This window comes from Sorex araneus, chromosome 7 (assembly GCF_027595985.1).
Source record: "Sorex araneus isolate mSorAra2 chromosome 7, mSorAra2.pri, whole genome shotgun sequence".
Classification (NCBI taxonomy): domain Eukaryota; kingdom Metazoa; phylum Chordata; class Mammalia; order Eulipotyphla; family Soricidae; genus Sorex; species Sorex araneus.
In genome coordinates, this window is record NC_073308.1 from 34618620 (window position 1) to 34643442 (window position 24823).

The 24823-nt window shown below is 60.1% G+C and overlaps 1 protein-coding gene across 1 annotated transcript in view; it reads left to right on the top strand.

Annotated features, from left to right (window-relative positions):
- Positions 1–24439, top strand: part of PKP1 (plakophilin 1) — a 45361-nt gene extending 20922 nt beyond the window's left edge. Inside the window, exons 3-14 of the mRNA XM_055144801.1 lie at positions 6808–7202; positions 9853–9997; positions 10591–10798; positions 12424–12601; positions 13836–13950; positions 15114–15269; positions 16233–16409; positions 17224–17377; positions 18512–18698; positions 19388–19472; positions 21806–21909; positions 24281–24439. Of these exons, the coding sequence (XP_055000776.1) occupies positions 6808–7202; positions 9853–9997; positions 10591–10798; positions 12424–12601; positions 13836–13950; positions 15114–15269; positions 16233–16409; positions 17224–17377; positions 18512–18698; positions 19388–19472; positions 21806–21880 (1875 nt within the window). The 3' untranslated portion in view covers positions 21881–21909; positions 24281–24439. The remainder of the gene's footprint in view (positions 1–6807; positions 7203–9852; positions 9998–10590; positions 10799–12423; positions 12602–13835; positions 13951–15113; positions 15270–16232; positions 16410–17223; positions 17378–18511; positions 18699–19387; positions 19473–21805; positions 21910–24280) is intronic.
- Positions 24440–24823: the final 384 nt, after the last annotated feature.

Consider the following 24823-nt stretch of genomic DNA (forward strand, 5'->3'; position numbering starts at 1 on the left):
GGTCAGGACCCCAGTTTCCGGTGAACAAACTGGGGAAGGGGAAAAGCAAACCAGAGTCCTCCAACTCTAGCTTAGCTGCGCAGCCTTGGTCCAGCCTTGACCTCTCTGAGCCTCAGATTCTCCCAGAGAGAAGGAGGATGCTGCTGACCACCATAGCAGTGGCCACAGAGACACGGCTGCTGAGAGGCCGCCCTGGACAGCAAAGGGGGATTTTTGCCAGTGGCCGAGCCCCAGGCGAAAGTGTGCTTAGAATGTGCTCAAGGAGCTTTCCAGGACCTCCTCTTCCTGACTTCACACCAGCAAGGCGAGGCGAGCACACGTCTTGACGGGGCGGGGGTGAGGAGGGGCGTCACAGAGACTCATCTTCCAAAGGGGGTTCTTTCTGGGATGCCCAAGATCCTGCCAGCTCTGCCTCCCTCCGTGCGTGACATGCTATCACTTCGGGTCCCATCTGCGGCTAAGCCTTCACCGCCCTCCGCCCTCCGATGCCTCCCCCTTATAGCCTTGGGCCCTTCTCTTCCAGGAACTGGAACACACCCCCGGGTCCGGCGCAGAGAGAGGAAGGGAAGGTGGGTGGGCAGGGGTCAGTAGTGGGTCTCCCCCAAGATGTTAGCACAGAGCAGGTTTAGGGCTTGCCTGGCCCTGTGGACTTTGCTGTGTCCCTAGCAGGACGGTCCTCTAGCAGCTGGTCATTGTCTGAAATGCCAGGAGCCACCTCCCCTGGGGACCTTGGAAAGCCTAGGACTTGCCACTTTGAGGAGGAGCCATCGTGGGGACGGTGTGGCTGAGCTTTGACCCCAGAGCCCGGGTGCCTGGAGGGCTCAGCCTTGCATGAGTCCGTGAGGCTCCAGGGTGAGCATGAAGAGGGGTCCTGGGCCACTGGGAGAGGCACCCAAGTGACAAACACCTCCCCAGTGGGTCCCTTTCTGAAATGAAGCCTGCAGTCCTCAAACCACCCCGTGGGGTGTCGGGAATGAAGCAAGACCCACTTCTCAGGTGGGGAGAAGAGGGGCCCAGTTGCCAGAGATGTTCCCCACGTTCGGTAGCTCTGGAGAGGGACATGGTGCTGGGGGAGCACAGTCAGCCATTGCAGCGTTTCCCTGTCAGGTGCTGGGATGCCCCAGGAAGCTCAGGGGGGCACAGCAGGGCTCACCCCACCCCTGACATCAGAGGCTGAGCTGCATCACCCCCAGGTGCCTCCCCAGGACAGGGGCGCCCCTTCCTGCAGGGCCCTGAGCCCCGTCTGGAGCGTGCCGAGATCTTGGCCTTAGTGAGTAGAGCACCCGTCTGAGGTACCTGCGTCCCAGAGCCAAGCCGTGTGCCATGCGCATCCCCCCTTCAGAGGTTGTGGGGGCCACAAGCTGCTGTCAACCAGCTCCCTGGTGACACCGATACACCCAGAACAAGCGTCCAAACCTTCCCGGTCTTCTTCAGGTGGTGAGAGGTGTCTGCCCGCATCGGGGTCGCCCCACCTGAGACACTGGGACCCATCCCAGGTGGGCTTTCTCCTGGGCCAGTGGACACAGTTGAGGTCCTGGGAGTGGGAGCCACTGGGGGGAGGGCAGCCCAGTTGGCATCCAAATGTCACCCCCAAGACCAGACATCGGGCTTCCCCCAGTGGAGATCCACGAAGGGCACGGGGACCCTGCTCGGGCAGGGGGAGGGGGAGGCAGCCTCTCTGGGCCTGCCCGAGGGAGCAGTGCCCGGGAAGTGAAGGGACAGGCACACTCCTGCCCACCCGCTGACTCAGACTCGCGGCTCCCAGGCTCGCTCCAGAGTGAGTCAGTCCCCTCAGGGCGCCCCGCGGCCTGGATCCCTGGGCACGCTGGGGGGCTCTGCTCTCAGGAAGGGGTGCAGAGCAGGGTGGCCCCTTGCAGGAGTGCCCCCCCATGCTGCCTTGTGATTGGCTGCGTCTGACAGACACGGGATGGGGAGCACTGGGAGCTGGGAGATGGCAACCGAACCTGCGGGCGGGTGTTGGGGGATTCCAGCCCAGGCTTTTTCTCAGGAGAACTTTCTAGGCCCTGGAGGCTGAGCCCTGTCAAGTTGTGTGTGTGTGTATGTTTGTGTGTCCATATCTGAATGTTGTATGTGTGTTGTGTATGTGTGTGCATGTGTCTGTGTGCCTCTGTGCATGTGTGTTTGTATGTGTCTCTGTGTGTCTGTATGTGTGTTGCATGTGTGTATATGTGTCAGTCTCTGTGCATGTGTGTATGTGTCTCTGTGTTATGTGTGTGAGTGTATGTTTATGTATGTTCATTGCATGTTTGTGTCTCTCTGTGTCTATATATATGTCTGTGTGTATATACATATATATATACATATATATATATGTGTGTATGTATCTGTGTGTTTATGAGTGTGAGTCTGCATGTCCGTGTGTGCACCTCACTCTCATGGTAGTGTTGGCAGTGTGTTGTGGAAATGACCCTGTGAGCACTGCGGGCCGAGCGCCGGGCGGGGGGAGCAGGCGTAGCACGGGAGAGCCGGTTCGGCAGGCCCCACCTTCCTGGCTGAAGCTGAGTTTCCAAATGGGCTAATAGCCGGGGACACAGACGAGCTTTTCATCTCGGCCTGCCTGCACCCACCCGGCCCCCAGGAGCCGGGCCACGGGGAGCTGGACAGCAGAGCGGCAGCAGCTCCTGGGGCTCAACCAGCCAGCTGCTAGCCAGGTCACGGAGGACAGGGGGCTCCCCACACCATCAGAGATGGACCCACGCCCCTGCCTTCCGGCTGTTTACCTGGTCGATAGTGGCACCGCAGTGCCCACCGGCAGCTGAATCAGTGCTAATTCCCAAGGCAGTTATACCTGCCCTTCCGCTGAGTCCTGGCTGCGGGCCCAGCCCCGCTTCTGGCCTGAGAAAGAATATCTGCGCCCTGGCGAGCTGGGGAAGCACCGAAACCAGCATTAGCAGCTGCAGCCCAGAGGCCACAGGCCACTGGGCGAGGGAGGGCTACTCCTCCGGGGGCAGCCGAGCGAAGGCTTTGGGGGCATGAGAGGTTCGCCAAGGGCCTTGGGGCACTGCACAGTCTGAGCGGAGGTGGGCAAGGGGAGCTCCGGGATGGCCAGAGACCGAGAGCCGACGCGGGCGGTGGTCACACATCAAGGTGTGGAGGGGCGGGCGGAGATGAGAGGATAGGCAGGGCGGGGCGGGAAGCACGGGCACACTGCTGGCTCTCAAGGAAGGCCGGGGCTAATGAGAGCTTTGTCTGAGCAAGGTCAAGGCGACCACACTGCCAGGCAGGCAAGCACCAGAGCCCGGAGGCTGGGCGGGGGCCTGGCGGGGGGCCCGGGATGAGGCCCCGTGGAGCAAATGAGCGTCTGTATATGGGCCTGGGAAGGGCGGAGTTGAGAGGAGCAGAAGGATGCCATGTTCCTGTCCCTCCAGGAGAGTGGGCAAACAGGGGACCGTCCCGGCGAGGCCTCTGCAAGGGGCAACTGTAGTTCTTGGAGCCTCTGGGACTTGGGCTCCTTGGACCCTGGCCTGGTCACCCCTGGATATCTGTGTCTGCACCGCAGAGTGAGAGGCTTGTCCTTGGAGAGCGTCCAGATGGGAGCTAGGGGTGGGCATGCGGGCAGATCTGAGGGGTCTCTAACTGGGGAGGTGAAGCCCCACACTTCTCCAGGAAGGAAAGGAAGTGGGGGAGCAGGTGGTGGGCTCTGAGCCCTGAGTCCTCTGTAGCGGAGGGGCGAGGGCTCTGCGCTGGCCCATCACAGAATTTGCTTCTAAATTGTCCCCCCCGGCCCCCTGGTGTCCCAAGCAGAGAGAGTGTCTACCCGGACATACCCCAGGCCTCCCCGCTTGCTGTCCAGTCCAGCCCAGCTGCTGGTTGAGCCTGGCCCGTTCCCAGACGAGATTCCAGTGTCTGGAATGTTCCATCCCTGGGTCATCCCACCCGGAGCCAGAGTTTCCCAGGGAAGCACGGACAGCCAGACAAGGCCCGTGTGTGTCTCGCTGTCTTTGTATTCAAAGCAGAGCGCGCTGCCAGCTGATGTTATCTGAGAGTGGGTGTGTGCTGGGCCTCGGCTTGGCAGCTGGCTCCCCCACCTGCTCTGGGCACCTGTGCGCATGCCCGAGGCTGCCGGCCCAGGACCTGGGGAGCGGGGCAGCGAGGAAGAGGGGGCTTCTTGCTCATCGCATGACAAGGAGGCGTTCTTGGCCTGCAGGGCCTAAGGACCAAGGCCTCTGAAACTGCACGGTCTGGACAACCTCCAGGTGAAGACTCATTCTCCCCCGAGAGCTGATGGCACCCCTGGAAACACACACCCCAAGTTCTGTCACAGGGCCAGGCTTCACTCGGGGCAGCCCACTGGCAGGCCGCACTCCTCAGGGGCTCTGAGAGTGCTCACTCTTCTCTTGAGGCCTGACAGGGAGTGAACCCCCAGGGGGCTCTGAGCCCCATATGCCCCCCTTTCCTTTCCCAGGCTGTCCTAACTTCCTCACAGGCCAATTTGGGGGTGTGGCCCAAGTGATGGAGCACCCTCAGCCTGGAGCTGAAGCCAAGCAGACGCTCCCGGGGCGGGGGAGGGGGAGGAGGTTCAGAGTCAGAGCCGACCCCAGGGGCAGACACCTCCGTCAGGTTTTCTCGGCCCTTCCCAGAGACCCACGCTGGCTCCTTGCGACCTGGCCAGGCCCTCTGGCTTCTGAGTCTGGTCTGCCTTCTGGACCCACAGGTCCCTCTGTGGGGAGTCTCCGTCCAGGGAGCCAACGCTAGGGCTGCCGTCACAGCCCTGAGAACGCAAGGGAGAGTCACAGGCCTGGGCGGTGGCTCTGCCTCGAGGGGACCTCAGGGCCTGGCTGAGACCTGGTGGCAGCGTCATGGGCGAGCCCGGGAGGCCGGTCTCAGCCATCGCACCATGGCCCCCAGCAGCTGGGACACAGGGTGTGGTTCCCAGGAATGGGTGATGCCACCAGGGTGTGACTGGCAGGGGCAGGCTTGCTGGGAAATGCAGTCCCACGGGTGTCCCTGCCTCTGGGCCATGCCTCCCCCAAACACACACATGGGTGCAACCTTGGTGGCTGCTGCCCTGCAGAGCACACAGGGATGCACCTACCCACAGCCCACACACTCACACACGGAGACACACACACTCTTTGAGTCACAGTGCCATGCATAGACACACAGAGACAGTCACACACGTAGTCACACACAGACACACGTAGAGACACACAGAGACAGTCGCACACAATCAGAGTCACACAGACAGATATAGAGACAGTCACACACAGAGTCACACAGAGCACACAGACACACAGAGAGATAATCGCACACAGTCATATAGAGATACACATAGGGACAGTCACACACAAGCATACACAGAGTCATACAGAGATACACACAGAGACAGTGACATACACAGAGGCGGTCACACACACTCGTATATAGAGTCACAGAGAGAGTCATACACAGAGTCATATAAAGACACACACACAGAGACAGCCCCACACACACTCACACACAGACAGACACACTCACCAAGTCACACAGTCACACATTGAGACACACATAGAAACAGTGACACACAGACAGATACAGTCACACATAGAACACAGTCACACAGAGACACACACACAGACAGTCACGTCACACAGAGTCACACACAGAGACAGTGACACAGTCACATAAAGATACACAGACAGTCGCACACACAGACACACAATACAGAGATGTACACACAGAGAATCACATACAGAGGCATGCGCACACACTCACCCACACAGTCCCACAGAGAGAGGCCCACCCCCTCAGCATCCACACTCGGAGCCACACAGTCCTGCCACTCGTGCACACTCGAGGCCAGCCACCCTCTGGGCAGTGGTGCTTGGCCCCAGTGGAGCTGAGCCCTGCGTCGGCTTTATCAAGCTCAGTGTTGCTCTCGGGTCCAGGGGCAAGTCAGAGCAGGCCGTGGCCACGCCCGGGAGAGCTGGGCCCGCGCGGGCAGCGCCATCTCAGCCGGCTCCCAGCTGTACCGCCGCAGCCCTCACAGGAGGACCCTTTCCCGCTGAGCTGACCGCCCCCACCACCCGCTTCGAGCCTGGCAGTGAAGCCCGGGCCCCACCTCGCGGTCTCCTGAGACTCTCCCCGTATAAGCCAGCACCCCACAAAGAAGGCCCGAGACACGCTCTCCCCCATTCCTGCTTGTGGGGGTGAGCTTGGGCTTATTCCCAGGGGAACAAGTGCTGACAGTCCCGCCCGCTGAGTACAAGGCACCCGCTGACAGGCCGCGCGTGGCACGGACTACAGGGCCTGGGCAGGGTCAGCATCAGCATCAGCACCCACCTCAAGTGACCATACCGGAGTCCCTCTCTCTGGACTTCCAACCTCCCCCCACCCAGAGAGGTCCATGTGGGTCCCAGCCAGTGGCCCCCAGGCAGAAACCCACGGCCATGGCTGTCCAGCTCCCACGCACCATCTCACAGGACAATACGAACCTTCTTTTGTTTGTCCCTTCGGTTTGGCTTGAGGGTGCTCAGGGGTCACTTCCAACTCGTTACTCAGGAATCCCTCCCAGCTCAGGGGACCACGCAGTGCTGAGAATCGAACCTAAGACCTCACACATGCCAGGCCAGTGCTCCAGCCCCGAGCCACGCCGCTGGCCGCAGCAGCATGGACCTTCCTGGCGCCCATGTGCCACTGTGAAGTTTCGTGTTGAAAGGGGCGGCCATTGGCCCTGTAACCCATTCTGGTGACAAACATCCTCTCCGACATGCCCACTGAGGCTCTGGCACTGCGGGGCCTGGGGGGGCGTGGGGGGCCCTGGATCCCTGATCCGTAGCCTTGAATGAGCCTCCCCTCCCCCGACAGATCTACAACGGGACCCTCAAGCGTGAGACTGACAACAGGCGCTTCAGCTCCTACAGCCAGATGGAGAACTGGGGTCGGCACTACCCCCGCGGCGGCTGCAACACCACGGGTGCGGGCAGCGACATCTGCTTCCTGCAGAAGATCAAGGCGAGCCGCAGCGAGCCTGACCTCTACTGCGACCCTCGGGGCACCCTGCGCAAGGGCACCCTGAGCAGCAAGGGCCACAAGACCACCCAGAACCGTTACAGCTTCTACAGCACCTGCAGCGGGCAGAAGGCCGTCAAGAAGTGCCCGGGCCGCCCGCCGTCCTGTACCTCCAAGCAAGACCCCGTGTACGTGCCGCCCCTCACCTGCAACAAGGACCTGTCCTTCGGCCACTCCAGGGCCAGCTCCAAGTGAGTCCCGCGGCGGGCAGGCGGGAACGGGTGGACAGCAGGGATCCGAGATCCCCCTGGTGGGAGTGACATGGCTTCCGTCCCCAGGGGTCGCCTGTCCCCACTGGCTTTCTGGCCCCCTGGTGTCCCAGTCTCTCAGTGTCCAGGGGAGGTAGAGGCCAGATGCCAGACTGGAGAGATGGGACCGAGGGTTAAGGCACTTCTCTGACTGGCGGCTGCTTTTACCGCAGCCTGGGTTCAATCCCTGGCACTGCAGAGGGTCCCCCAAGGTCAACCAGGAGTGACTCCTGAGCACAGAGCCAGGAGGAAGCCCTGGGCACGGCCAGATGTGGCCCCCAAACCAGGAAGCTAGTTAGGAGCAGAGAAGGAGCCTTAGGGAAGGTTGGCTTGAGGGCTGGGGGTCCGCCACGTGTGTCTTTCTGACCAGCAGCCCCATCGGGGGAGGGGGGGGCACTGGGGAGCACTGTTAGTTCTCTGGACGCTCAGAGTTCTTGCTCAGAAACACTGGGAGGGGCAGTACCAGGGTGTGGAAGCCCCCCACCTCCACCCGATTCCCCTCCACCTCTGGCTCATGCTGCTGAGTGCCCACAGCCAGGGCTGCCAGCTTGGGGCAGGCCCGGGGGAGTGAAGGAGACAGCCTGGGACCCCAATAAAGAGGTCCTTGTGTGGGGAGACGTGGGGCCACTGTGTCGAGGGGCCTCGGGCCTCATTGCCAGGATGCTGTGTGCCCCAGGGCCCTCCTGGCTATCTTCATCACTGCCTCACGGGCATTGCTATTTGTGAAGTGACCAGCCCCTCTCCTGGGCCCTGCCCTGGGCCCAGCCCTCCTGAGCGGGCAGGGCGTAAGGCGAGCAGAGGTCTGGCAGGTCGGCCTCTCTCCATCCCCCTCCTCTGTGATCCTCACATGCCCTTCCGGAAGGCCTAGGATTCCCCAGAAGAAAGCAAGGCACAGAGAAGTTAAGGCGTCTGCCCAGGGCCACACAGTTGATGCACTATGCAGGCTCCTCCCTACTTAGCCCCATTCTCAAGCGGCGCCTAACGGCCAGAGAGCACTGGGGACTTGTGGACTGATTTGAGAAGAAATTTCTCTCCCTGGATTCAGCTGAGGGCAGCCCTTGGCCCAGGCTGGAGACAGTGGGAGGCCTGGAGGAGGAGGTGGAGAGTGAGTGGCCACCAAGATGTGGCATTTGACTGGCAGGCATGAGGTGACGTGGTCTCAGTGTGAAGCTGGGAATTAAGGGTTTTTTTCCAGAAGTGGGAAACCACAGGCATTTATTGAGCACCTACTCTGACAGGATAAGAGGCCAATACGGAAGCAGGGAGCTCACCCCAAAGTGTCAGGCGGGTTTCATGGGGGGTGGCCTGGGGGATAGAGGCAGATGGAATGTCAGCCGCAGGGCCACCCCACGGGAGCAAGGGTGGGGTGTCCTGAAGGAACAGGCCCTTCCTGGGCAGTCTCAGATATGGGGTCACAGCCGGGCCCAGGGATAGTAGGGGACAGAGCTTAGGCACAGACTGAGCCCCACAGGAAGCAGAACAAAGGGCACTGGCTGAGCAGACCCGAGCCAGGTTGGGAAAGGGGGGTTGGGAGTGGGTCGGGCACTTGCCTTGCACGAAGCCAACCTGGATTTGATCCCTGGCACCCCTGGCGCACCACCAGGAGTAATTGCCTGAGTGCAGAGCCAGGAGCAACCCCTGAGCATCGCCAAGTGTGACCCAAAAAATGAAAAGAAGATAAAAAGATGATTTTAGTTTTGTGGTTCAAACAACAACTGATTTTCAGTCAATTTCAGGGGTCGGGGTTATGAATCTGAGCAGTTTGAACTTGAGCCTGCAGCACAGAGAAGCCACCAATAGGGAAAGCGTGATCAGGGGACAGCCAGCCTGGCCAATGGGTACAGTGCTGAATGGAGGGCCCTGGAGAAGAGCCAGCGTGAGGACACTGGCCAGAGTGCCCTGGGGAGAGAGCATGGGGTGGAAGGAAGGAGGAGGGAGAATTTTTGTGCAAGAAGAATTTGCCTAAGGAAAACGGGGAGCAAAAGGAAGGATTAAGTGAACTTGAGAATGAGGGTGGGAAATGAAGGGGATTAAGTGGGTGATGGAGAGAAGATGACTGGGCGTACAGAGGGATGAGTGGGGAGAGGGAGGGAAAAGGGGCAGATGGATGGTGGATGGAGGGATGATCTGGATGGAGGGAGGGGAGTTGGGCTGATGGATGGTGGGTGTGGGCGGGAAAAGGATGGACAGATGATGACGAATGGAGGGATGGATGGTGGATAGCAGGAGGAAGGGAAGATGGATAGATGGATGAAGGGACGGAGGGATGGAAGGAAGACAGGTGGTGGAGGGAGGGAGGAAGATGGTGTAGGAAGGGCTCATAGCCCATCTCCTCCATCCCCCTAGTCCTGGCAGATTTGTGAGAGAGCCACAGCAGCCCCTCAGATAGAGGCCCGGGTTTTCTCGGTGCAGAGACCCACTTTCTTGGCATGAACCCCTGATCAGAATGCCTTCTGAGCCACATTTACTGTGCGCTGAACCTTTCCCTGGTGCTCGGGTGTTTTCCACAGGGGTCAGGGCTGCTGGTCCCTCAGGCTTGTAAGGGAGGGGTCCCCGTGCCCCCCATGGAACACAGCTCCACCCTCCCTGGCAGGATCTGCAGTGAGGACATAGAGTGTAGCGGGCTGACCATCCCCAAGGCCGTGCAGTACCTGAGCGCTCAGGACGAGAAGTACCAGGCCATCGGGGCCTACTACATCCAGCACACCTGCTTCCAGGACGAGTCTGCCAAGCAGCAGGTAACGGGGCCTGGGCACACGGCAGTGAGACACAGGGGCCACGGCTGCTGCCTGGAGTGAGGGGTGACGGGATCTCTGGTTGGGGCACACTGGTCAGATGTGATTCCCCTTAGGAACACGAAAGAGGGAACCCCCCAAGGAGGTGACTGTCCCCCACACTCCCCAGCCACCCCCTTCCTCAGTCTCTCTGAATTATGGACCTTCCTCTGACCAGGCCCCTGTGGTAGAAAACAGGGCTTGAGGGGGCCCCACGTGTGCCTGGTGGGGAGGGGACACCTGTCAGACTCCAGCTCAGCCCGAGGGGAAGTGCCCAGGGCACGTTTGTGTCAAACAGCACTGGCCGCAGGACACAGGGCTCCCGGGGCAGTCTGTGTCCCAGGCGCGTTTAGGCCCATTTCCCTCACGTCCAGAGGAGAAACGCAGGGCTCAGGGGCAGCCCCGTCCAGCCAGGGCCCGAGGTCTGTCTTAGCTTGTCCGGCCTTCCAGCCGCTCGTTTCTGACTGACATCCGTGTTTCCACGCCCAGCGTGGACGTGGGTCTGGGAAAGGCTCTCAGCGTAGGCTCCCCTGACGGCGTGTCGCCCTGTCCCGAAGGTCTACCAGCTGGGAGGCATCTGCAAGCTCGTGGACCTGCTCCGCAGCCCCAACCAGAACGTGCAGCAGGCCGCGGCGGGGGCTCTGCGCAACCTGGTGTTCCGCAGCTCCACCAACAAGCTGGAGACGCGTAGGCAGAATGGGATCCGCGAGGCCGTCAGCCTCCTGAGGAGAACCGGGTGCACGGAGATCCAGAAACAGCTGACCGGTAGGGAGCCACGCCACAGGGAGCCTGGCCATGGGATCCAGGCCATGGGATCCAGGCCACAGGATCCAGGCCATGGGATCAAGGCCATGGGATCTAGGCCACAGGATCCTGGCCATGGGATCCAGGCCATGGGAAACAGGCCACGGAATTCAGGCCACAGGATCCAGGCCATGGGATCCAGACCATGGAGCCTGGCCATGGGATCCAGGCCATGAGATCCTGGCAATGGGATCCAGGCCACAGGATCCAGGCCATAGGATCAAGGCCATGGGATCTAGGCCACGGGAGCCTGGCCATAGGGAACCTGGCCATGGGATCCAGGCCATGGGATCCAGACCATGGGAGCCTGGCCATGGGATCCAAGCCACGGGATCTAGGCCACGGGGAGCCTAGAGACATAATCCAGGTCATGGGATCCAGGACCACAAGGAGCCTGTCTATGGGACCCAGCCCGTGGGATCCAGGTCATGGGGAGCCCAGCCACAGGATCCAGGCCACGGGGAGCCTGACCACTGGAGCCAGCCCATGGAATCTAAGCCACAGGGCGCCTGTCCACGGGGAGCCCAGCCACAGGGAGTCAGAACATAGGAAACTCAGCCCCAGGAAGCCTTCTGCCTCCCAGCGGGGGTCTCGTGACCATCTCTCCAGGCAGGGCCCAGGAATGAGATGCAGATGTGCCTTCAGGCTAATGTCCGGGACACCCTCCCCCCCCCCCCCCCCCCCCGCACCCAGCACTGACTTTGGATTAGTTGGTGGCTTCTAGATGGTGACCCTGGGCATTGTGCACACTTGACCCAGGGATCAAGGCCCCTGTAAGGAGAGAGGGCAGAGGTGCTGGTGTCCATTAGCCCAGCAGCCTCTGGTCCTGTGGCCTTCAGGGTACAGTTATGAGGAGAGGCAGCGTTGATGGGTCTACGAAAATATACTAAGTACTTGGGGTGGGAACCTGAGAGGTAGAAATCACTACGACTGCCACAGAGGTGAAGACCAAGTCTTAGACAGAGGAACAAAGACAAGTTTTCTGGAACCACTTTCAAATGCAAGACAGAATAGCAGAGCGGCCGAAGCAATAGTACTGCGGCTAGGCGCTTGCCTTGATTGTTGACTCCGAGCCCAGCGGGGCTGATCCCTGAGTGCCAGGAGTAAGTCCTGAGCACAGCTGGGCGTGCATTCCCCCTGACCCCCCCCAAAAAAAAGACAGAACAATATATCTGTAGGAAAAGGTATCTATAGGAAAAACACCGAACACTTAATTTTTTTCCGGGCCACACCCAGCAGTGCTCAGGACTCACTCCTGATTGACTTGGGTGACCACATGGGGTTCTGGGGATCAAACGTGGGTCCTCTGCAAATGCCTTATCCTCTGTACTACTGCTCGAATCCCACATTGCAGTGTTTTGTGGTCATTGCCCACGTGGATGATCGGGAGCTGGACCGAGAGCTCCAGAACAGGGCCGGGCCCAAGGAGCTGCCGTCCCGTCCATGAACACGCTGAGAATAGGGGCTGGCAGCAGAGAGAGCATAGCCGGGGGTTGAGGGGGGTGGCAGGGAGCTGCCTCGCGGAGCCGGGTGGGCTCGCATCCCCGGACCCTCTCCGAGCCCCGTGTGTTGCTGTCCCGCCACAGGGCTGCTCTGGAACCTGTCTTCCACGGATGAGCTGAAGGAGGAGCTCATCTCAGACGCCCTGCCCGTGCTGGCCGACCGCGTCATCATCCCCTTCTCGGGCTGGTGTGACGGCAACAGCAACGTGTCCCGGGAGGTGGTGGACCCCGAGGTCTTCTTCAATGCCACAGGCTGCTTGAGGTGAGGAACGGCGACAGACCCGGGGTCTTCTGCCTGCAGACCCTTTCCCGGGCAGAGTTCCTCAGGGAAACTGTGCCGCAGCCAAGAAGGGAGCTTACCGGGAAATCTACCAGCAGGCACCGCCATGCTCAGGGGCCAGCCCCCCAGCTCTGAAGGAGGCTCATGCCCCCCACCATCTCCCAGGAGGGGCCTCCAAAGACTTGGTCAGGAATCTAAGAGGGTCTAACTAACTCTCCAACCTGGGTATCAATTGCTTCCCCTCCTCCACCCCCCAAAGTTAATTTCTTGTACGATCTTGAAGAGCTTGTCTCCCCATGAGTCACTTCCCGCTGTGATGCTGAGACCCATTTGCTGCACTCATTGGCATGAAGATGGCACTGCTTCGCCCAAACTTTCCCGAGTCCCACAGCAGGGTGGGGCAGGGCCCCTGGGCAGCTGCAGGGGAGGGACCTGAGAGGTTTACAAGCAGGGGACTCTAAGAGGGCTTCTCTTCCCCCAACTCCTGGGAACCCCCAGAACCGGGGAGGGGGGGCACTGGTATGTGCTTCTGTGTCTCAACTTGTGCTCCTCTGTGCCAGCCGCCAGCCGCCAGCAGGTAGAGAGGTGGCAAGGCGGGAGATGAAAAGGCGGGTAATTAAGGACTTCACAGGGGCTCAGCCGCTGGGAGAGACACACCCCACCTGCGAGGTCCGCAGAGGGGTCCAGGCTGCTGAGAATGGGGCTCTGCCCGGGGCAGACAGACCCCAGGAGGAGGGGCATCTGATCCCCACCCTGTCCCCATCTCCCTACATCAGCGCCGCCCCCTTCCTCCTGCCCGGGGGCGTCCAGCTCCACACGCGCCCCCTAGTGGCAGGATGCACACCTGCTGCGCGCGCGATCCTGAGCTATTGGCTGGGACCCCCGGGGAAAAGGAGGCACGCTGGGCTTTCCCCCGGGCCAGTGGAATTGATTGATTTTCTCTCCTTGCGTTTTTAAAAAACCTCTTTATTCATTTCTTCTCCTCCCACACCTCCAACCTTCACTCTCCTCCAACACTGTCCCCCACCTCCCTCCCTCCACCTGCTCCCTCCTCTGCCCCTGCCCGCACCCCTTCTCCCTGTCTTCCTCCCTGTACCCCCTTTTCTCTCCCCTCCCCCCGTACCCGTACCCCTTTCTCTCCCCCTCCCTCTTGCACGCTCACTTTCTGCTTCCGGACTTCATTTCCCCCGCCCCCCTCCCCACCAACCCACCCCAGGAACCTGAGCTCAGCTGACATGGGTCGCCAGACCATGCGGAACTACACGGGGCTCATCGACTCTTTGGTGGCCTATGTCCAGAACTGCGTGGCTGCCAGCCGCTGTGATGACAAGGTGAGGGTGTCCCTAGGTGACCCCAGCAGCCCCATGTCCCCTGTGTGCACAGTCCCCGCCAGGGCCCTGATCATGGAGCTTCTCTCTGGCCTCTTGCTCCTGACGTTCTTCTTGCCCGACGCCATCAGGCTAGCCAGCACTTCCTGGAAGCCCTTGAGCGTGGTCTGGTGCCAGGGTCAGAGCCAGGAGGCAGGTCCGAGGGGTTGGGGGTGTTCAGTGCTGAGCTGCAGCCCTGTGGCAGGGGGTGCCCAGGGTGGCATGTGGGGGCTGCCCCTGTGCAGGGTGGGGTGGGGGACTGTTCCATGGTCCTGCATTCTCTGGACCCACGGACACATGGGACAGAGAACGGACAGAGCAGCAGCGTCTCAGGAGGAGGTGGGCCAGGCTATTCCAGAAGGACCAGGGCTCTGCTGACCATTATGGGCATCACAGTCAGCCCGTGGCAGACTGTGTCCTCCTCCCTCCTCTGGCAGTGACAGCAGGACCTCCGGAGGGAGCCTTGGGGCTGCTCATTCTGGTGCCCTCAAGCTAAACCTTCTCCCTCTACACCCCAGGAGCCCAGGCCCACCAGCCAGCAGTGCCAGGAGTCTGAGCCATCTGCTGGCCTGACCCTCACCCAGGGGTTCACTCGAGACAAATGGCCACACATGGGGACAGCAGCCTTGTGAAGTGGTGGGAGGGGGAGTGCCCACATCACCATCCATGTGATGGGGCTGGTTAGCGTCTCCCTGGGATGGGGGGGGGGTGCACCTGGGCAAAGGGGAGGGTAGGAACTGTAGCACCTGGGGGACTCTAGCCCTCATGCCAGGTGGTCCTGAGGCGTTTAGGATGGGCCGAGTGGGCCTGTGGCCCCATCTATCGTGGCCACTCTCTGCTGTGTCCCAGGCCCCAGGAAGGTCCTTTCTGTGGCCCATCCTCCCGCTGCAGTAGGTGACTTCCGCCCCACGTGACGAGGTTGATCCAGCTGTTAGCCAGTGGCAGGACAGGGCGGATTCCCAGCGGGACTCGGGGTCTGTGGCTGGGCGCCGTATGTCCCACAGGGGACTTCTCCCTGTGCCATCTCTCGGGGCAGCTGAGGGGCCTGCCTCTCCCCACCCCAAGCCAGGACTGGGGAGCCAGTGGGGCTGAACAGAGGCTCACACCGCACCCTGCTCGGCCCGCAGTCCGTGGAGAATTGCATGTGTATCCTGCATAACCTCTCCTACCGCCTGGATGCCGAGGTGCCCACCCGCTACCGCCAGCTGGAGTACAACGCCCGCAATGCCTATACAGAGAAGTCCTCCACCGGCTGCTTCAGCAACAAGAGTGACAAGATGATGGTAAGGGTACGGGCCAGCGTCCATCTGTCGGTGCATGGGCAGAGCCAGGGCCCACTCCCCACTGAGCAGCTCAGGGGGCCTCCCTCCCCACCCTCGCTGTCCAGCCCTAGGGGTGGTGCCCATAGCAGCCTGGGCCCTGAGACCGTCCTGCACCCTGAGAACTAGGGCTGGGAGCTCCCATCTTGTACCCAGAGGGGTCTGTGCTCCTAGGGGAGTTCAGAGCCCCCCAGAAGTCAAAGCAGCAGCCCTCTGCAGGCCTTACTCTCTGTTGCTACATACTGCTCAGGGGTCCCTTTCTTCACCCTCATCCCTGAGGGCTCGGGGGACAGCCAGAACCCTAGCACTCCCATGGCCTGGCTCCCACTGCCTGCTGAGCCCCTGGCGTGTCCAGGAGCCAGGAAGAAGCCTGCCAGGCTTTAATCCGCGCCTGTGGGGGCCAGAGCCTGGACAGCCCAATAGTCCAGAGTGGCTCAAGACCAGGATCTGGTCCTAGGAAGGAAGAATGTGTCCCCAAGGGGAGTGAGCCCCGACATTGCCCTGGGGCTTGGCAGACTGGTGCAGAGCACACACCTGGAGACTCCACTCTCCCTGGCTCCCCTGGAGACAGGTTGATGCAAGTCACCAGCCCTCGGGGCCAGGGAGATGGTATAGTTCAGGGCATTTGCCTTGAACACTGTCGGTCCCAGGTTCCATCTCTGGCATCCCATATGGCTCCCTGAGCACCGCCAGGACTAATTCCTGAGTGCAGAGCCAGGAGTAACCCCTGAGGATCTCCAGGTGTGGCCCAGAAGCCAAAAAGACCGTCAAGAACCCAGACCCTCATCCTTGGAACTGACAGGAGCAGCTGCAGAGGAGGGGGTGTGGCAGCTAGTGTGGCCCCGCCCATTGCCCCGCCCCTCCAGGGCCCCACCCCCCCTGAGTACAGTGGGGTTCCTGTCTTCACTGAGCCCCCTTCCTCCTCAGAACAACAACTACGACTGCCCCCTCCCGGAGGAAGAGACCAACCCCAAGGGCAGCAGCTGGCTGTACCACTCGGATGCCATCCGCACCTACCTGAACCTGATGGGCAAGAGTAAGAAAGACGCCACCCTGGAGGCCTGCGCGGGTGCCCTGCAGAACCTCACGGCCAGCAAGGGACTGGTGAGGGCCCGCCCTGCCCGCGTCTATCTGCGCCCCAGGAGCTGAGCTCCCTGATTCCACCTACTGCCCTCGGCTCTGATGGGCTGAGGTTGCCAAGGGGGCAGTTCCCTCATTTGTGGAAGGGGCCAAGGAGCAAATAGAGGTGGCGTGTACTGAGAAGCCAGAGAGATGCAGAGGCCAAGTACAGCTTGTCCACCCGGGACAAATGGGGTGCAGCTATCTGGGGCCTGTCTGCAGCCAAGAAAGGTTTAGATGGGGGCACGGGCCACCGACCCTCATCTACTTATTCTAAAGAGATGGGGACCCAGAGGTAACGAGATTAGACAAGGTCCACTGACCCTCATTTACTTATTCTAAAGAGAAGGGGACCCAGAGGTAACGAGATTAGAGAAAAGTCTTGGCCGCAGAGAGGAGTGAGGCCGGGGGATCTCGGAGAGCTGGGAGCCCACCTAGATCAGGCTGTAATCAGTAGCCAGAGGTCGGGTGAGCTGCCCCATCCCAGCCATTCTGCACGGGCCCTCCATGAGAACGCCAAGCTCGGGTGCCCGTCTCTGATCAGCACACACCCCGTTGGTCCCCGCAGAGCACAGGAAGGGAGGGTGCCCAGTGCTGGGAGCGGGATGGAGACCGGAAAGGGTGCTTTGCCACTGCCAGCCTGGTGGTCGCTGTGCTCACGTGGGCTGAGCTTTTGTCTGTCTGCTAGCGCATGATAGGGGAAAGGCCGGGGGGACTCTGTTCGGGAACACGCGCTCCTGCCCTGCAGCCTCGGTGTCCAGTCGCCAGGCTCGGGCCTCACTGGGCTCTTCTCCCACAGATGTCCAGCGGCATGAGCCAGCTGATCGGGCTGAAGGAGAAGGGCTTGCCCCAGATCGCCCGCCTCCTGCAGTCTGGCAACGCCGACGTGGTGCGGTCGGGCGCCTCCCTGCTGAGCAACATGTCCCGGCACCCCGTACTGCACAGAGTGATGGGTGAGTGGCCGTCTGCTCCCGCCAGGCAGGGCGCGCAGATGCAGCCCCCCGCACACACACTCAGCACACACATACACGCACACACCCCCAACACACACACTCAGCATGCACACACGCACACACCCCCAATACACACACTCAGCACACACATACACGCACACACCCCCAACACACACACTCAGCACGCACATACACACACATTCCCAACACAAACACTCAGCACACACATACACACACAATCCCCAACACACACTCAGCATGCACACACGCACACATCTCCAGCACACACACTCAGCACACACATAACACACATCCCCAACACACACACTCAGCATGCACACACGCACACATCCCCAACACACACACTCAGCACACACATACATACACATCCCCAACACACACACTCAGCACGCACATACACACACATCCCCAACACACACACTCAGCACGCACATACACACACATCCCCAACACACACACTCAGCACGCACATACACACACATCCCCAACACACACTCAGCACGCACATACACACACATCCCCAACACACACTCAGCACACACATACACACACATCCCAACACACACTCAAACACACACACTCAGCACGCACATACACACACATCTCCAACACACACTCAGCATGGACACACACACACAGCACACACACTCAGCATGCACACACTCAGCACACACATACACATACATCCCCAACACACACTCAGCACACGCACACACACACAGACACACACGCATATACACAAAGAGAGACACACAGAGAGACACAGACATGTACACAGAGCACACTCATACTCACAGAGAGACACACACACTCAGCACATGCATACACAGAGAGAGAGAAATACACAGACACACTCAGCACACACATACACACAGACACACACATTCTATAGTGGAAAGGCACCCTCTAGCCCCTTTAGGGGGCACCCTCCAGGAAGGAAGTTGGACTGAGAGATGGTGATTGTGGAGGGTCTCCTGGGAGGGGGCAAAGCCCAGAGCGCAGAGTTGGGGCTGGATCAGGAAGTCCACCAGGGCTTCCTGCGTGGATCCTGGCCTGCGGGGTCCCAGGTGGAAGTCCTCAGCCATAGTCCTGACCTGCCACCTCCCTCCCCAGGGAACCAAGTGTTCCCAGAGGTGACCAGGCTCCTCACCAGCCACACTGGCAACACCAGCAGCTCGGAAGACATCCTGTCCTCAGCCTGCTACACTGTGAGGAACCTGATGGCATCGCAGCCACAGGTGGCCAAGCAGCATTTCTCCAGCAGCATGATCAACAACGTCCTCAACCTGTGCCGCAGCAGGTGGGTATGGTGGGGCATTGCGTGGTGAGCGGGGCTTGTGGGCGGGGCCAGTGGACATGGGTGGGGCTACTGAGTGGGCGGGGCTACTGGGTGTGGGTGGGGCTGTGAGAGGCATGGCTTGTGTAGGCATGGCCAGTGAGTGTGGGCGGGGCCAGTGAGTGTGGGCGGGGCCAATGAGTAGCAGGGATAGTGAGTCTGGGGGTTTGTGAGGGGTGGGGCGGATCTCACAGCACATCCACTGCAGCTCCTCTCGCCCCCAGCTCCAGCAAGGAGCAGGCCCTAGAGCCGTGCTGGGAAGCCAGCATGGGGGAGGCTAGAGCAGAGAGGTTCTAGAAGTCTTAGAGTGGGGAGGGGGCAGCGGGGCGACTATGGGTCCATATCCAGGGCCTCCCAGCAGAGCCAGCCACAGCACAGGGAGCCATGGGGGCTGTGGAGTCCTAGGGGGCGGGAGGCCGGCAGGAGCCAGGGGCAGCAGACCCATCGGGACATCAGTTCACTGTGCACCTTCAGCTCTTTCCTCCCAGGACGAGGATGGGTGGGGCACTCGTGGGTGCGCTTTCCCTGTCCTGCCACCTCTAGGTGGCTGGGGCTCTGCCCCCCAGTCTCCCCGAGGTTCTGGGGGCGAGGGGGGGAGCAGGCAAGCAGGGGCTCTGCTGTGAGTCTCACCGCATGCGCACTCCTGCCCGCAGCGCCTCGCCCAAGGCTGCGGAAGCTGCCCGTCTCCTCCTGTCTGACATGTGGTCCAGCAAGGAGCTGCAGGGGCTCCTCAGACAGGTAAGGGCCCCCACTGACCCCTGAGCCCCGTGGTCCAGAGAATAGCCCTGGGTTTGCGTAGGCCTCAGGGAGCAGCTGGGGTCCTGAGGGAGGGTTTCAAGGTGAAAGCAACCCAGGCCATTGCACTGGCTTCAGGCACCAGGTGCGGGGCTGGGGGAGGTGTTGTTCTGCATATCTGCCCGAGGGATGGGCGACCACACTGGACTCCTCTCCTAACCTGTCCCACCACCCTCAGGTCCTGATTTGAGACCCCACCTGTTTCCCACGAGACCCCCAGAGTGTGAATGAAGTGAGGCCTGGGGCCTGGGGAAAGTGGCTCGGTTCCCAGGGCTCTGAGGGGTAGAGGGGAGGACATGGGGACTGGGCAACAGGGTGACCTCTGGAGCACTGCTGGTGCAGCCAGGGAGTACCATGGAGCCTTCAGGGGGGTGTGGGGAAGGAGGGAGGGGAGCCTGGAGATTCTGGTTTGCCTCTGGCTGTCCCAGAGAGACAGAACAAGGGCCAGACAGAGAGGGCACGTGCTCCGGGGGGAGAGCAGCCCCGCAGGGAGAGGGTGGGGGAGGGCCAGCACACCTCCAGCAGCCGGGGGTCCCCTGCAGAAGGAGAAGCCTGGGAGGGGCCTGGAGGTCACTGAGAGGACAGCCCAGAGTGGCTTGGGGGGACAGAGACTTGGGGCACGCCAGGGGGGAGGAGGGCGAGCTTCCTTGAGCTGCTCTGGGATTCATCGAACCCCCAGGTATGTGCAGAGTCATCCGCCGCCCCCCCGCCCCGTCTCAGACTCCCTGTGCAGTGCTTCGGGGACCCTGACCCCCGCTGTGGGTGGCCGCTCAATTCAGAGGCATCAGCGGCTCCCCTGCCTTCCTTTGGGGTGTTCCAGCCATGGTGAGGTGGGCCACACGCCTCCAGCTACCCTACACTCAGGAGCCAGGCCCCAGACAGGACCCCGCGGGAGTGGGCTCCCGGCTCAGCCCTTTCCACCCCGAGCCGGGCCCTGCATGCCCAAGCTCCACGCTGACTACCAGGGCCCCTCCTGTCCCCACAGGCCTGGAGAGCTCACAGGTTCCCAGAGCTTCGCGGGGCTCCCAAGGGTCTCCTCTCAGGGCCCCCGCATACCTGCCACTGTTCTCATTCACCCCAAGGCACTTAGTGAGCCCCCGCTGTCTGCTCCGGGAAATAAAGGGTCCAGACCGGAGATGAGTTCAGGGCCCGAGCTTAACTCACTGCACAGCCTGGCCCCCAAGTACCGCTTGGGGTGGACCTGGGGGCTCCCAGGCACCAAGTGGTCTTGCCAGCACCATTAGGCCCAGAAATCCAGGGAGTTGTCTTAAGAGTGGACCCAGCACCCCCAACACTGTTGAGAGGGGCTCCTGTTAAAGAAGGAAAAGGAAGAGAAGGGAGGGAGGGAGGGAGGGAGGGAGGGAGGGAGGGAGGGAGGGAGGGAGTGAGGGAGGGAGGGAGGAGGCGGAGGGAAGGAGGGAGGAACTCCTACAGGACAGGAAGGATGTGCCAGGAGAGGAAGGAAGGAGGGAAGGAGAAGAGGAATGGAGGGGAGGGGAGGGAGAGGAGAGGAAGAAAGGAAGGAGGGAGGGGAGACTAAGGAAGGAAAGAGGAAGGAAAGAGGAAAGAAGGAAGGAAGGAAGGAAGGAAGGAAGGAAGGAAGGAAGGAAGGAAGGAAGGAAGGAAGGAAGGAAGGAAGGAAGGAAGGGTAGGAGGAAGGAAGCGAGGGTGGGAGGAAGGAAGCGAGGGTGGGAGGAATGAGGAGAGGTGATAGATGAAGGGAGAAGAGGGAGAGAGAAGGGAGGAGAGGGAAAGGAGGGAGAGAGGAAGGCAGGGAGGGAGGGAGGAACTGAGGAAGAGGAAGGATGAAGAGAGGAGGGTGAGAAAGAAGCGGAAGGAGAGTGGGGACTAGACTGGCCCCTCCAAGCCCAGGCGCTAGTGGGCTGCGGGTGGGAGGAGATAGTGGGCACCCTGCAGCCTGGGGGCAACGCCAGCCTTGACCCGGGGTTCGAGGATCACGGGCATGATCTTCCAGAGAGGGACTGTTGGTTATAAAAAGGAGTGGGGGAGCAGTCGGGGCAGAATAAGATCTTTTCTTCTCCGACTTGGGGGGTGGTTCTGCTTCGTGAACAACGGGCCCAGCTCAGCCGCCCCGTCCTGACCAGGCTCCAGCCGTGCCGGTAGGAAGGAGCAGCGGCTGTAGCCATGCTCTCCGCTCGCCGCTTGTCTGCGGGCACGCTCACCTACGCGCATGTCCGTGGGGCCAGGGTGCTCTGGGCAGCCGTGGGGCCCGCTGTCGCCCACGACCTGCCCTGCAGCTCACGCTTCCCCTGCAGCAAGGTCTCGACCGGAACATGCTGGGACCCTTGACCGGGGCCAACAGTCTCAGGAACTTCACCTCCCGATTCTAAGAAGAGGTGCCAGGCACGTTTGCTTGCAGGTGAGTCTACACACACACACACACACACACACACACACACACACACACACACACACACACAGCCGGGGCGGCTGGGATATTTGCAGCAGCCTCATCTGGTTTCAGAGGGAAGACCCCTTGGTTCTCCCCAAGGCCTGAGAAGCAGCCTCTGGCCTGACAGGCAGCCTGGCTTGGGATGACGCGAGGCCTGGGAGCAGCCGTGGACCAGGCCAGGCTGGGGCGCCAGGTGCTGTCTAGCTACAGGGCAGAAGGGATGTGCCATGTCCCATTAGCATCAGCAGGCTCGAGGTGTGGGCAGGACCAAGTCCAGCTCTCAAGGTTGCACACTGCACTAGCCAACAGAGTCCTGCCTGGACCAGAGTGTGAGGCCCAGCTGGACTTGGGCCTGTGTCCATCTGGGTCGGAAACTCCACAGTTCCTCAAAAACAGAGAAATCTTCTCTTCCTGGAAAAATGTTCTTGATTTACAATTGGGTTCTATAAAATGATCTCTCTTTCCATGTAACATTGAAAAAGGAGTTTGAATTGCTCCAGCGCCTTCCAGTTTAGAAGTTTCGTGATCAACTCAGAAAAGTTTGTACTGGCCTTGCCATGAAATTTTTTAAGACTCTGTTATCTGCAGCCACTGGCTGCGGCTACGACAGTCTGGCCCTCCTGGGAAGAAACTGCAGACAGACAACAGTAGCCCATTGAGAGAATTCCCTGGAAGTGAAAGTCCCTGCCGCTTCCTGCCAACTGTCACTGCAGCTGTTGTTTACTGGGATTCCCACGCTGCTGCTTCCCGAAAACTTAGGGGAGACTTCCAGACGCTGAGAATGCTCATTCTATTGTTGCTTTTCTAATATTTTCTTTTATTTTTCTACAAAATCAACACCTACCACCATCCTGGCTCCATCCTCCATCCTTGCTCCCAACCCCTTGCTTGTGTAAAGACTATTGATAGGGGCCAGAGCAGTGGTACAGCAGGCAGGCACTTGCCTTGCACGCGCCAGCTGGGGTTTGATTCCTGGTACCCCAGGTGGTTCTCTGAGCACAGCCTGGTATGGCCCCAAAACCAAACCAGACCCCAAAATGACCTGTTTCTGGTACACCCATCTCTGCAGCTGCCCAATGCAGTCTAGCCTTTTTTCCAGCCAGTGACCCTCAGTCCCCAGGCTGAGCACTCAGCTCAATGACAAAGGGTCACGAGCCTTAGCTTTTGCTAAAGTCTCCCAGGATCAGACTCCTGGACCCAAGCCCAAAAATATTGACAAAGCAGCTGTGAAACAGGGTCCAGAATTTCATTTAGGGGATTTGGGCCATACCCCCATAGTACTCGGGGATCCTGGTGTTCCCTGGGGGAGCAGAGATGTCAGGGACCAAACCCAGGTTAACCATGTGCAAGGTGAGGCCTTACTCCCTCCTCTGTCTCTCCAGCCTGAAGAAAGTGCATTTATTTGATGGGGGAAACTTGGATGCTCAGGGTTTACTCCTTGCTCTGCATTCAGGGATCATTCCTGGTGATGCTCAGTGGGTATATGAGATGCTAGGGATTGAACCTGGGTCAGCCGTCTGCAAGGCAAGTGCTCTATGCGCTATACTGTCTCTCTGGCCCCTGGAAAGTGCATTTTTAAAACAAGTCTCCAAAATAATTCAGATATAGGGAAGACATGGCCACAATTTGATAGTACACCTGGACATCATCAAACCTGGACTCTGCAGAGACAGGGTCACATGGTCCATCTGCAGATGGCCAAGATGAGACCTTCTGGGTACAAGGGGCTTCTCAGCACGCCCATCTGACTCCAGTGGGGTTTGGAGCACAGCCTGGGTGCTCAGTCCTGTGCCAGGCTCTATGTTGGGGACACAGGGCAGACACAGCACTGGGGAGACACAGGAGACAAGATACTGAATCCATGGGACTCCTCTGGGAAGGTGCTTGGGGCAAACCTGAAAGCTGGGTCAGGCTGAGTCCATGATTGTTAAGATGTGTATTCTAGGATCAAGAAACTTGCATGCAGGTTTGATTGACAGCGCCACACATAATCCCACACATACAACCAGGACCGGCCCCTGAGCACTGCCGGGTGTGGCCCCCAAACATAAAACAAACCAAAAGATGTATGTGCTGAGAGATAGTGCAGGCGAGGCACTTGCCTCCTACATGCGGCCGACTGGGGTTTGGTACTCAGTACCCATATGGTCCTCTGAGCCCCTCGAGGAGTGATTCGTAAACAGCAAGTTAGGAGTAAGCGCTGAACGCTGCTGGGTGTCTCAAATAAGCAAAAAGATGTTAGTTCTGGAGGTGGGAAAGGGGCAAAGGTATTGGCCAGCCTCCTAGGAACAGCCATGTCTCCCTAAAAGTGCTCACTGAAGGATTTCTCTTTTTCTAGAAATAACACCGCCCCCTGGAGGGCCCTCGGGCCTCACTGGAGGAGTTTTTGTGTCGACCCTGTGCAGTATTTGGAGAATTCAAATGCACCCAGAGCAACGCTGAAGACTGTGGCTGATGGAAATATTTTTAGATTCTATATTTTTTTTCCTTAGTGGGAACTGGCAAGCGATGGGGGTGGGAGGGTGAGTGGGGGGCAGGGGGGGCTTTCTTGAGTTAAAGGGGCTTGTGTCTGATGTCAATACTTCTTTCGCTGAGAACCGGTAAATATGTGTGTGTGTGTGTGTGTGTGTGTGTGTGTGCGCGCGTGTGACGTGAGTGTGAGGACGTGTGCATGCGTGTATGGAGCACCGGAGGGCAGCAGCTCGCCATAGCACATGGGACAGGGCAGGTGGGACTGGCGGGCCCCCCCCTCCCCACCTTTCTTAATCCCGGGCAAGTACGGCGAATCTTTCTCTTAGCTACCCATAGAGGCCAAGGATGGTGGGCTTCCGGCCACCTCCTCCCCGAGCCCCCGAGGGGGGAGGAGCGCCAGACGCCGGCA